We start from the raw sequence: 14,541 nt of genomic DNA, 5'->3' as shown, positions 1-14,541 counted from the left end.
TTTAGCTATTTTAGCTAGACGAGCTTTGTGGCTTAAATCTTGGAATGCTGACATGACTTCTAAGTCCAGATTGCTATCTCTTTCTTTCCAAGGTAGTAAGTTATTTGGTTCTCAGTTAGATTCGATTATTTCAACTGTCACTGGGGGGAAGGGAGTTTTTTTGCCTCAGGATAAAAGACCTAAGGGTAAATCTAAAGCTTCTAACCGTTTTCGTTCCTTTCGACAAAATAAGGAACAGAAAGCTAATCCTTCCCCCAAGGAAACTGTTTCCAATTAGAAACCTTCTTCAAATTGGAAAAAATCCAAGCCATTTAATAAACCAAAGCCAACCCCAAAGTCCACATGAAGGTGCGGCCCTCATTCCAGCTCAGCTGGTAGAGGGCAGATTAAGATTTTCAAGGATGTTTGGATAAATTCTGTCCAAAATCAATGGTTTCTGAGTATTGTGTCACAGAGGTACCAAATAGGATTCAGAGTAAGACCTCCTGTGAGAAGATATTTTCTCTCACGCATCCCAGCAAATCCAGTAAAAACTCAGGCTTTCCTGAAGTGTGTTTCAGACCTGGAGTTTTTCAGGGGTAATCATGCCAGTTCCGTTTCAGGAACAGGGTCTGGGGTTTTATTCAAATCTATTCATTGTCCCAAAGAAATAAAATTCATTCAGACCAGTTCTGGATCTGAAAATTTTGAATCGTTATGTAAGAGTACCAACTTTCAAAATGGTGACTATAAGGACTATTCTGCCTTTTGTTCAGCAAGGACATTATATGTCCACAATAGACTTGCAGGATGCATATCTTCATATTCCGATTCATCCAGATCATTATCAGTTTCTGAGATTCTCTTTTGTAGACGAGCATTACCAATTTGTCCCTCTTCCTTTTGGCCTAGCGACAGCTCCAAGAATCTTTTCAAAGGTTCTCGGTGGCATACTCTCTGTAATCAGAGAGCGGGGTATTGCTGTGTTTCCTTATTTGGACGATATCTTGGTACTAGCTCAGTCTTTACGTTCTGCAGAATCTCACATGAATCAACTAGTGTTGTTTCTTCGAAAACATGGTTGGAGGATCAATTTACCAAAAAGTTCTTTGATTCCTCAGACAAGGGTCACCTTTTTAGGTTTCCAGATAGATTCAGTGTCCATGACTCTGTCTCTAACAGACAAGAGACGTTTAAAATTGGTTGCACCCTGTCGGAACCTTCAGTCTCAGTAATTCCCTTCAGTAGCTATGTGCATGGAAGTTTTAGGTCTCATGACTGCAGCATTAGACGCAATCCCCTTTGCTCGTTTTCACATGAGACCTCTTCAGCTTTGTATGCTGAACCAATGGTGCAGGGATTATACAAGGATATCACAATTAATATCCTTAAATACCAATGTTCGACTATCTCTGACTTGGTGGTTAAATTACCATTGTATAGTTCTAGGGGCCTCTTTTGTTCATCCAACCTGGACTGTGATCACAACAGATGTGAGTCTTTCAGGTTGGGGATCTGTTTGGGGATCTCTGACAGCACAAGGGGTTTGGAAATCTCAAGAGGCGAGATTACTAATCAATATTTTTGGAACTCTGTACGATTTTCAGAGCTCTTCAGATTTGGCCTCTGTTGAAGAGAGAACCGTTCATTTGTTTTCAGACAGACAATATCACAACTGTGGCATATGTCAATCATCAGGGTGGGACTCACAGTCCCCAAGCTATGAAAGAAGTATCTTGGATTCTTGCTTGGGCGGTCCAGCTCCTGTCTAATTTCTGCGGTTCATATCCCAGGTATAGACAATTGGGAAGCGGATTATCTTAGCCATCAGACTTTACATCTGGAGGAGTGGTCCCTCCATGCAGATGTGTTTTCTCAGGTTTTTCAGATGTGGGGTCTTCCAGAAATAGATCTGATGGCTTCTCATCTAAACAAGAAACTTCCCAGATACCTGTCCAGGTCCAGGGATCCTCAGGCGGAAGCCGTGAATGCGTTGACACTTCCTTGGTATTATCAACCTGCTTAGATTTTCCCGCCTCTAGTTCTTCTTCCAAGAGTGATCTCCAAAATCATCATGGAACAATCGTTTGTGTTGCTGGTGGCTCCAGCATGGCCTCACAGGTTTTGGTATGCGGATCTTGTTCGGATGTCCAGTTGCCAACCTTGGCCACTTCCATTAAGGCCAGACCTTCTGTCTCAAGGTCCGTTATTCCATTAGGATCACAAATCAATCAATTTGAAGGTATGGAAATTGAACGCCTAGTGCTTAGTCATAGAGGTTTCTCTGACTCAGTGATTAATACTATGTTACAGGCTTGTAAATCTGTTTCTAGAAAGATTTATTATTGAGTTTGGAAGACTTATATTTCATGGTGTTCTTCTCATAAATTCTCTTGGCATTCTTTCAGAATTCCTAGAATTTTCAGGATGGTTTGGATAAGGGTTTGTCTGCAAGTTTATTGAAGGGAAAAATCTCTGCTCTTTCTGTTTTATTTCACAGAAAGATTGCTAAGCTTCCTGATATTCACTGTTCTGTACAGGTTTTGGTTTGTATCAAGCCTGTCATTAAATCAATCTCTCCTTCTTGGAGTTTTAATCTGGTTTTGAAGGCTTTACAGGCTCCTCCATTTGAGCCTATGCATTCTTTGGACATTAAACTACTTTCTTGGAAAGTGTTGTTCCTTTTGGCCATTTATTCTGCTAGAAGAGTTTCTGAATTATCTGCTTTTTCTTGTGAATCTCCTTTTCTGATTTTTTCATCAGGATAAGGCGGTTTTGCGGACTTCATTTAAATTCTTACCTAAGGTTGGGAATTCTAACAACATTAATAGAGAAATTGTTGTCCCTTCCTTGTGTCCTAATCCTAAGAATTCTTTGGAGAGATCCTTACATTCTTTGGATGTGGTACAAGCTTTGAAATATTATGTTGAAGCTACTAAAGATTTCAGAAAGACTTCTAGTCTATTTGTTAGACATGTGCGGTTCGTTTCGGATTAATTCAGAAATTCGGTAAATTTGGAGATTCGGATCGATTCGGATTTCCGAATTAAAATACTTCCGAATCTACCGAATGAATCCGAAATAGCTGCCGTATCTCCGAATAAATCCGAATTAGCTCGTTAAGATTCGGCATTTCCCCATAGGAAACAATGGGAGTTTCGGCTGAAAAAAAACTAACACCGCAGCCCCATTGTTTCCTATGGGGAAACACTAAGTCTGCACCTAACACCCTAACATGTACCCCGAGTCTCTAAACACCCCTAATCTAACACTTATTAACCCCTAATCTGCTGCCTCCGCTATCGCTGACACCTGCATTATTTTATTAACCCCTAATCTGCCGACCGAATATCGCCGCCACCTACATTATAGCTATTAACCCCTAATCTGCTGTCCCTAACACCGCCGACCCCTACATTATAGTTATTAACCCCTAATCTGCCCCCCCCAACGTCGCCGCAATCTAACTACAAGTATTAACCCCTAATCTGCCGACCCGATATCGCCGCCGCCTACATTATAGCTATTAACCCCTAATCTGCTGTCCCTAACACCGCCGACCCCTACATTATAGTTATTAACCCCTAATCTGCCCCCCCCAATGTCGCCGCAATCTAACTACAAGTATTAACCCCTAATCTGCCGACCCGATATCGCCGCCGCCTACATTATAGCTATTAACCCCTAATCTGCTGTCCCTAACACCGCCGACCCCTACATTATAGTTATTAACCCCTAATCTGCCCCCCCAACGTTGCCACAATCTAACTACAAGTATTAACCCCTAATCTGCCGACCGCAAATCGCCGCAACTATAATAAATGTATTAACCCCTAAACCGCCGCACTCCCGCCTCGCAAACACTATAATACATTTTATTAACCCCTAATCTGCCCTCCCTAACATCGCCGCCACCTACCTACAATTATTAACCCCTAATCTCCCGCCCCCAACGTCGCCGCTACTATAATAAGGTTATTAACCCCTAAACCTAAATCTAACCCTAACACTAACACCCCCTAACTTAAATATAATTTAAATAAAACTAAATAAGTTTACTATAGTTAAATAAATGAATCCTATTTAAAACTAAAGACTTACCTGTAAAATAAACCCTAATATAGCTACAATATAACTAATAGTTACATTGTAGCTATTTTAGCATTTATTTTTATTTTACAGGCAACTTTGTATTTATTTTAACTAGGTACAATAGTTATTAAATAGTTAATAACTATTTAATAACTACCTAGCTAAAATAAATACAAATTTACCTGTAAAATAAATCCTAACCTAAGTTACACTATGTAATAATGGCATGATCTGAATTCACATATGGTCTGGAAGGGGTATATATATATACATATATATATGGTATATGTATTCTACAAGAACTCAGCTGAATGGTAAAGAAGGGGTTAACTCCTCATTCAGATACTAGGTCACTATGGAATGTAGAAAGATCACATTACCAGACCCCCATCTGAGAAGGATGACCAGCTGGCTTAAGATCCTTTGTCTAAGGCTAATGCCATTCCCTACCCCCAAAGCACATGCAGGATGAAACCATATACTCTTAAAATTACAATGAGGGCTTGCTTATGAGTGACATCATCATTGTGGGAGGGATGAAAAACTTACAATAAAAGTAGCAGGAATACTGGAGTTCACCCTCTCTCTTTCACTCTTTTTCAATTGGAATGGTGACCACAGCTAACATCAGAAGTAAGTGATCCTTACAGACACATAATTTCAGCACACCATACTTTCACATAGATTGGGCAAATGTATTAGTGTAATATTGATGTATAGTTCACTGCTGAGTATTTATAAGTGATTTGCATATGTGTAATTTATATTTAATCTGCATATTGTAATAATGTTTAATTAGCCTCATTGTAATAAAAGTTTTGTTACTGCTGGAATAAGACTTTGTGAGTTTATGACCTTACAAGTAGTTTAAGCTAGTGATTGTGTGTTAATATTATATAGTGGGTATAATAATTCATAAGGGATTATTAAATGTAATATTAGCCTTTCACTAAAGTGTATAGCAAATAGATACTAAGATTTATAGAGTCTTAGGGACCATTTAAATGCAGTTATTTCATTGGCGAGCCAGCGAATTTTCTTACCAACTACACTTGTTTTAAGGGGGGACTAATCCAGGTTCTTTTTATAATACAAGTGTGATTTTTGGACGAAAATTGAACCTAGTTTTTGCTATACTGTTTTTGAGTTGAGCGTTTCAGCAGTAAAGTCTTTGGCCAAGACTACAGATCCAGAGAGGCATTACCTAAGGATCAGTTGAACCAGACGCAGAGAAAATCATATCGCGCAGGACGTGAATCTGATTTGCTGGCAGTCTGAAGACACTTTAAAGTGTGAGTATGGAATTAATTGTTAAATATGCAGAATGTAGCACATTTGAGCCTGTTGTTGATGAAAATACTGACATAGTTAAAAGACTGAAAGATGTGTGGTTGCAATGTGAGAATGAGAATAAGCTTATTGATAAAAAAAGGTTTTGTTTAACAAAAGAAAAATCCAAATTACAGAATTGCATGAAACTGTTGTTAGCTATCAAAGACCAAATGAATAGAGCAATCTTTGAACATTCTCCCCCAATAGCCATGTTAACAGAGATCAATTGTAACACATTAGATGAGAATTGCCCCACATGTGGGGTAAATGCAGAATATATTAATACTTTAGAAGAAAATTATGACGCAAGAGGCCAACTTATTGCTTCATTGAGACAGGGACTTGCAAACTTAACCCCTGTTGCAGTATTAAATGAGGACAATGCATGTGTGTCGCAGGAAGATGGGGCACATGTTGATGGGGGAAGGGTGCAAAGCCCACATGTTGATGGGGGGAGGGTGCCTATTCCACACAGTGAGGAAAGATTGAATCACACACAAAATACAGAGAGCACACACATTCCAATACTAACCCCACAGATAACTAGGCCAAGAACATTAAACACAGAACATCAAACAGATACTTTATCACTAACACCCAGTGTAAGATCCAGGGGAAGAAATTTAACTCAATCGCAAAATTTACTTTTTTCTACCACCTCTGCTGAAACATCATCCCTGGTATCAACTACCCTTATAAAACAAGATAGAGATAAAGTAATGAGACAACTGGTAAAGTTAAAACCTCTCTTTCCAGTGTATGATGTTAAAGCAGATGTTTTCACTAACATGTCAAATTTTGAGTCTGCAGTAAAACAATACATGCTGTCACATAAGGAAGCATGCTTTTTGTTAAAAATGTGGCTTCCAGGCAGCATTGCAGCTAGATTACAATCACCAGTTGCAGGCCCAGTTAATTTGAACACAGATTGGTTTAAGGAGGATAAATGGGGTTCAGATGGGGACAGATTAAAAGCTGTTTGTAAACTAGTGACAGGGAGTAGAGATTTGGACAGTCACTCTCTTGCAGAAATGCAAGTAGCATTAAATGATGACCCATGGGTATTTGCAGCTAAATTTGAACAATTATATAGACTGACACACAGAATTTCACCAGAACAAACACCTCATGATATGTTGCAGTATTTAATTAAAAAATTCACATATTTGGAACCTAGCATACAAATGATGGCTGAGGAAAAGAATACACTAGAGGGTGTGTTATCTATTATAGGTAAGGCTAGGCAGAACATTTTAAAGAAAAAGAACACAGGGCAACACAGAATTGCTGTGGTAACCACTAATGAAGGGAAACAAAAATATTCAGAGGGTCCCTTCAAAGGTACTTGCCATTACTGCAATAAATATGGGCACAGACGAGTAGATTGCAGATTCTTAAAGAGAATTCAGAAGGAAACTGAGGGAGGGCAGGAAAGATTACATCCCTCTGCACCTCCAAAAGAAAGCTATGCACATAATTGGGTAGGGAAAAATAACAAGATTAAGCCCCCAGATAAAACAGGACAGGAATACACCGCAAAGCTTAGGCCTGGTACTAATCTGTATGGCCCAGCGCATGAGGCTTTGAGAGTGATGACTGTGGGGGGAGGGGAAGTGGGATATCATGAAAAGAATTATGAAAATAATTCTCCTCTGATATCCTGCTCTGACTGACTACCTCAGGCCCTGGATGACATGGTCCCTATATGTAACACCTTTAGGGATCATTCTGGACGTCCCTGTGTCTATGGTGTGATTGAGGGCCATCGCACAAAACTCCTCATAGACACAGGAGCTTCAGTAACTTTGACAGACTTACCATTAAGTCCCCCACAAGGGACAAGACAGACATTTCTTGTGGGACTTGGGGGATCCCAGTCCCAAGCATCCCTTATCCCAAATGTGACTATGACACTAGGTAATCAGTGGACTAAGGAAATTCCCATTTGGCAGAGCAAAAACACAGAGGGTACAATACTTGGTGCTGATATAATGAGATCAGAAGGGATGATAGTGGACCTATGTAACAATGTTTTGTGGAGGGATACTAGAGGGAGAAAACCTGTAATATTAGATGACTCTTACATCAGTCCCATAGCATCCATTGCATCAATTCCTTCAGAAAGGGTGTGGCCGGATACTGAAAGTCACCCTGATTTGAAGAGATTGGTCATGGATTTCCCTGACATATGGGCTCAACATAAGAATGATTGTGGCATATTAAAAGGCATTGAAATCAATATTGTAGGCCCTGACCCCCCTCCACAAAGACAGTATCGTTTTCCAGCAGAAGCTATTGAACCTGTGAGGCAAATTATTAGTCAGCTTGAAAGCCAAGGGATAATTAGGAAATGTTCCTCCTCTAATAATTCTCCTTTGTGGCCAGTAAGGAAAGCAAATAATACTTGGAGGTTAACTGCTGATTTTCGTATGGTGAATAAAGTTACCCCACCTGTTACAAATCTAGTTGCTTCTACTCCTGAAGTGGTATCCAAACTGAGTGCCACATGTAGGTGGTATTCTGTTCTGGATATAAGTAATGGTTTTTGGAGTGTCAGACTAGCCCCAGAGTGCCAATATAAGTTTGCTTTCTGCTTTGATAACATGCAATTTTGCTTCAATTCGCTTCCTCAGGGCTTCCACAGCTCGCCTACATACTTTCACCAAGCATTAGCAGAGGTATTAAAAACATTCTCAGTCCCAGAAAGTATCATACAGTATGTAGATGATATTTTGTTACAAACAGAGACAGTAGAGGAACATTTGGAGCGGCTGAATGAACTGTTTGGCTTGATTGCTGAATCTGGCCTCAAGTTAAACACTTCGAAAGTACAATTAATGAGACAAAAGGTGACATTTTTGGGAGTATCAATACAAAGGGGTACAAGATGCCCTACTAGAGAACGAGTTACAGCCATACTTCAGGTGCCCAGACCTTTGCATAGGCAGTCCTTAAGACAATTCTTAGGCTTGGTAAATTTTTCTCGTGATTTCATTGAAGGGTTTGCTGAAAAAGCAAAACCTCTCTATGATCTTTTGAAAGGGGAGGATGTTGGGAAAATTCCTTGGAATACAGAACATGAGGAAGCATTTAAAGTGTTAAAGGAAGGTTTAGCATCAGCCCCTGCCCTTGCCACAGTGGAGAGGGAGGCCCCTTTTGCTTTACAAACATACACATCTGACACTTCAATTTCCACAGTCCTACTGCAGGAGAAGGCTGAAAAATGGAGGCCTGTTGGCTATTTTTCCAGGCTTCTTACTCCAGTAGAGAAAGGTTATGACGCATGTATCAAGGCTTTGTTAGGGGTGCATTGGTCAGTTCAGGCTACTGAGCATATAGTGGGATTTGGGAAGCTCATCCTCCAAACACCACATACCCCTATAAAGCTGTTATTGGAGAAATCATTAAGTGGGGTTTCAACACAAAGAGTGACTAGGTGGTTAATAGATTTGCAACATCGTGACATCACTGTACAACACAATGCAAAATACACATTACCCCAACTAATGCACACTCAGGGTGAACCCCATGACTGCACAGAGACATTCACACACAGGGAAACGCCTCATAAATTGTTCAGGGACAAAACTTCTCCCCAGGATTTACAAATTTATGTAGATGGCTCAAGATTTTGGCAGGATGGTCAATTTAATACTGGTTTTGCTATTTGGGTCCCCTCGCAACAATTAGCTCTTAAATTTATGTTACCAAGATCATTCTCAGCACAGAGAGCAGAATTAGAAGCCATTTCTATGGCTTGCCACAGGTTTGACACACAAGACATTTGTATATACAGTGACAGTGCCTATGTGACCAGATCACTGACAGAGTACTTACCAATTTGGAATCTAAGAGGAATGGTAGACTCAGCAGGCAAACCATTGTCACATGTTCAAGCCCTTAAGAAATTGGTAGATTGGGGAACACAGCACCCATTGCAGTCAGCTATTGTTAAAGTTAAGGCACACACACATTTCACAGATGCACATTCACAAGGGAATGCACATGTGGACATGTTAGCCAAACAGGCAGCTGTAGATGGGGAACCATGGCAATCAGATGAGAATGACAGTGAGACACAGGAAGCATGGAGAGAGCATGTTACATCTAAAGATACAATGGTACACATAGCAAAGATTACAATGGTAGATTCAGAGGTACCTGATTTGAAAACAGAACAAGCTAAAGATCCTAACCTTTTCCCTCTGTTACAGGAACAGCAAACACTCCCAAATGGTTATTCAATTTGTAATGGGTTAATATGTTACTCTAATCCCATTGATCCACAGGCTAAATTGGTTTTTGTGGTCCCGAGTCATTTGCAGGGACCTATAACACAGCAAACACATTCTTTTCTTGGGCATATTGGGCAAAGTGCATTAGAGTACCATTTAAGGCAAAAATTTCATTGGCCAGATTTAGCAGAAACCTGTTTAAAATGTGTACAAGAATGTTTAATTTGTGCTCAAATTAATCCACGCCCTAAAGGTCAGAGACCCATTCTCCAGAGAATACCAGTAGCAGATGGCCCCTGGAAAGCTATCCAAATTGATTTTATAGGCCCACTTCCACTATCAAAGGGGGGTCTCAGGTATGCCCTAGTAATTGTAGATATTTTTTCAAAATGGGTTGAGGCTATTCCACTTCGTTGTGATACTGCACAGGCTACTGCCAGAGCACTGTGGGAACATGTTTTCTCAAGATGGGGGTTTCCAACACTCATTGAATCAGACAGGGGTACACATTTTACAGGTCAGGTAATGCAAAATCTCTGTGCCCTACTGGGAATACAGACAAGATTTCATGTACCATATCATCCACAATCCTCTGGTATAGTTGAGCGCATGAATCGCACATTAAAAACAAAATTGTCAAAAATGCTTTCCCAGTATGGTAAATCATGGGTCACACATCTTCCAGCAGTTCTAATGGTTATTAGAGCTACACCATCAAATGCTACCAAGTGTTCTCCCTATGAGCTCATGACAGGGAGAAAGATGGCATTAGGCCACCCAGGTGAACCACAATTGTCTACTCCCTTGAGAGAATCTGTGTCTAGAGATCAATATCTCTCCCAAATTCAGGAGCAGTTGAGCTCACTGCTAATTTTTGCTGCCTCTAATATGGCCCCAACAGATTGTAAATTTTCATCTACACCTCAAACACCTCTGTTTGAGAAGGGGGGATTGATCATGATTAAAAATTTTCGCAAAAATTCTCCCTGGGATGCAAATTGGGAAGGACCTTATAGAATTTTGGACAAATTGGGTAATACTGTAATTAAAATAGAAAGATCAACCCCTGGGAAAACCAGAAGGCAGCCTGGTTACAAATGGGTCCATGTTGACCAATGTAAATTGTATAGAGGGACAGCTGTCCCAGATGTAGATATTTCTGCTAAGAACTGATATTCTCTTAATCTTTTTTTGACAGATTTCATTATGTGGAGCCTGAGAGGAATGATCGCCACAAACCTATTTGTATTTGTGTGGGTGTTATTGCAAAAACTTCCAATCTGTGACTGTAATGAACTGTCAATCACAAACCTCACAAGGAGTCGTAGATGGAGCTCAAGCAGCATCATCAGAGGATGGACAGGCTTATGGAGCTCTCAAGACCTTCACAAAGATTGTTTGGGAAAATTGACTTTTAATGTGGGTGGGAAAATTGAAATATTTGCAGAAAAACATCAAGACAATTTAATTGGTTTTTGGAGGGTCAATCAGGGTAATAAAGTTGAATGGGAATGTAAGTGGGTGGCTTGGGGAAAATGGACTGTAGGTCTGGTGGGAGAAGGTGTTTCTGTGTCTACAACATTTACAAATCCTATTCACACTATAAATGGCGATAACTATAATATAACCAAGGTTATATTTGAACAACAAATTGGAGAAGGGATTAATTGGAGGGTTACAGCTGCCAACTTTGGTGGAGGGATTGAAGTATACTTAAAAATAGACCAAATAAAGGAAACAACCACATTTACGCCTTTGATCTATTCTACTTTAATCACTACACCAAAGATGAAACATTATGACAATACTCCAATGTGTAAGGGGAAAAGTGTTGTTTCTAGTGGTCCATTTCAAACAAGTACAATCAAGCCAACTCCAGTATTGAGGGATGCCACATTCCAATTTATCACGTGGAAGATTAAAATAATAGATTGGCTAGTTTCCACACATTACCAAAATTGTTCCAGAATTACTGCCACTATGGAAAAAGCATTAGTTAAGTGGGCAGAAGGTACTAGGAGAAGGACTAGGAGGGATATCATGGATACAGTTTTGGGAGGTGTGGGAACAGGGCTAGGTGTGGTAAATTCCATTGACATATCCAGCTTAACAGCAACCTTACAGTCTCAGGGGATGTTAAATGCAAAAGGGATTCATACGCAACAAATGATAAACACTCTGGTAGAGACACTGACACAGACAGTCATTCAGGTTCAGGGTCCTGCCATTCAACATACAGAGGAAATACTGATAGGAGTAATTAGCAGGTTAAGGGAAGTATCCTGGGATTTTGTGTGTATTTCCATGCAAACAGAATTATCAACTGACTTTAAATTAATAGCACAGGCTATGGAAAATAACCATACACCTTTGGGAGGGTGGGAGCAGTCTGTTGTTAACAGTTTTGCATCAAAACACAGAGAATTATGGTTAAACAGTTGGTTGGGCTGCAGGGAAAATATATGCAGGGCTACTTCACTTGTGCCCACTAGTGGTACCTATCAGAATGTTTATCATTTGTTTTCACTAGGAACACCTGTCACAGAATCTCATGTTTTGCATCATGAGTTAGAGTTCCCAAATTTTATATGGAATGGTTCCCATATGGAACAGGTAGACATGTCTGGCTGCATAAGGTTTCCTTCTAAAATTTTATGTCTACCCAACCAGGCAAGAATAATTTTTGATTCCTGCTGGCATAATCACTCATATTGCAATGGTTTTGTGGAGAAAGTTAATCCCCAAGATATGATTTTTCCCTTAGGACAAGGAAAGGTGTGTTTTGTTGCATTGAAGCCTAAAGATGAAGTGCATGTATGGTTTGACAGGTGTAATTCAAGGGAACAAATCACACCAGGGATTTATTGTATTACTGGGTACCCTGTGAGGATAAGTTCACTACAGTTTAACTTCACTGTCCCACAGTTACTCACATATAACGCTACCTTGGGGGCTCCACTCATAACCCCAATATTAGTAGATGATGCACCTTGGCAAAAATGGGTAACCTTATTGCAAAAAGACTCTGTGTTACTAGAACATCTTAAAAATTTTGGGGAACGTGTTCATGTAAATTTCTACCATCAGGAACAAGAACTACAAAGGATTGAACATACTTTTACGGAGATGTCAAGTGCAACCTGGTGGCAGAAATTAGCAAATTCCTTTTCGAAACAGTCATCATGGGGTTCTGCATTGGGAAATCTGTTTATACATCCATTTATAATCATATTATTTATTTCTATATTATGTATAATTATTCAAATTTGTATGTGTTGTTATTTAAAATCATTAATTGCACGTGTATATCACTTATATTATGGTATGCGAATGGAAGCGTCTTTAGTACACTAATATAGCCATCACACATAGGTGGGGTTAGGAATCTTCCATCAGATTCACTCATATAAAACAACCATTGGAATGGAAGGGTATGGTAACCTCCATTGCCAAAAGGGGGGAATGTAATAATGGCATGATCTGAATTCACATATGGTCTGGAAGGGGTATATATATATACATATATATATGGTATATGTATTCTACAAGAACTCAGCTGAATGGTAAAGAAGGGGTTAACTCCTCATTCAGATACTAGGTCACTATGGAATGTAGAAAGATCACATTACCAGACCCCCATCTGAGAAGGATGACCAGCTGGCTTAAGATCCTTTGTCTAAGGCTAATGCCATTCCCTACCCCCAAAGCACATGCAGGATGAAACCATATACTCTTAAAATTACAATGAGGGCTTGCTTATGAGTGACATCATCATTGTGGGAGGGATGAAAAACTTACAATAAAAGTAGCAGGAATACTGGAGTTCACCCTCTCTCTTTCACTCTTTTTCAATTGGAATGGTGACCACAGCTAACATCAGAAGTAAGTGATCCTTACAGACACATAATTTCAGCACACCATACTTTCACATAGATTGGGCAAATGTATTAGTGTAATATTGATGTATAGTTCACTGCTGAGTATTTATAAGTGATTTGCATATGTGTAATTTATATTTAATCTGCATATTGTAATAATGTTTAATTAGCCTCATTGTAATAAAAGTTTTGTTACTGCTGGAATAAGACTTTGTGAGTTTATGACCTTACAAGTAGTTTAAGCTAGTGATTGTGTGTTAATATTATATAGTGGGTATAATAATTCATAAGGGATTATTAAATGTAATATTAGCCTTTCACTAAAGTGTATAGCAAATAGATACTAAGATTTATAGAGTCTTAGGGACCATTTAAATGCAGTTATTTCACACTAACACCTAACACTACACTATCATTAAATTAACTAAATAAATGAATCATATTTAAAACAAAATACTTACCTGTAAAATAAACCCTAATATAGCTGCAATATAACTAATAGTTACATTGTAGCTATTTTAGCATTTATATTTATTTTACAGGCAACTTTGTATTTATTTTAACTAGGTACAAAAGCTATTAAATAGTTATTGACTAATTAATAGCTACCTAGTTAAAATAATTACAAAATTACCTGTAAAATAAATCCTAACCTAAGTTACAATTAAACCTAACACTACACTGTCATTAAATAAATTAACTACAAGTACCTACAATTATCTACAATTAAATAAACTAAAGTACAAACCCCCCCCACTAAATTACAAAAAAAACAAACACTAAATTACAAAAAATAAAAAAAATTACAAGAATTTTAAACTAATTACACCTAATCTAAGCCCCCTAATAAAATTACAAAGCCCCCCAAAATAAAAAAAATGCCCTACCCTATACTAAATTACAAAAGTTAACAGCTCTATTACCTTACCAGCCCTGAACAGGGCCTTTTGCGGGGCATGCCCCAAAGAAAACAGCTCTTTTGCCTGTAAAAAAAAAACACAATCCCCCCCCCCACATTACAACCC

General features: G+C 39.0%; 2 protein-coding genes across 2 annotated transcripts in view; one reads left to right on the top strand and one right to left on the bottom strand.

The window, feature by feature from the left end:
- SVOPL (SVOP like) overlaps positions 1 to 14,541 on the bottom strand; it is a 163,288-nt gene that overhangs the window by 24,980 nt on the left and 123,767 nt on the right. The gene's annotated exons all lie outside the window — the stretch shown is intronic.
- On the top strand, positions 4,291 to 13,723 carry LOC128664178 (uncharacterized). Its single transcript, XM_053718943.1, has 2 exons — positions 4,291 to 5,363; positions 10,837 to 13,723. The coding sequence occupies exon 2, from the start codon at positions 10,845 to 10,847 to the stop codon at positions 12,990 to 12,992; it is 2,148 nt and encodes a 715-aa protein (XP_053574918.1). The 5' UTR covers positions 4,291 to 5,363; positions 10,837 to 10,844; the 3' UTR covers positions 12,993 to 13,723.

Source organism: Bombina bombina, chromosome 6 (genome assembly GCF_027579735.1).
Source record: "Bombina bombina isolate aBomBom1 chromosome 6, aBomBom1.pri, whole genome shotgun sequence".
Classification (NCBI taxonomy): Eukaryota; Metazoa; Chordata; class Amphibia; order Anura; family Bombinatoridae; genus Bombina; species Bombina bombina.
Note: the sequence above shows the minus strand (reverse complement) of the source record. Positions and strands in the feature narration are given on the sequence as shown.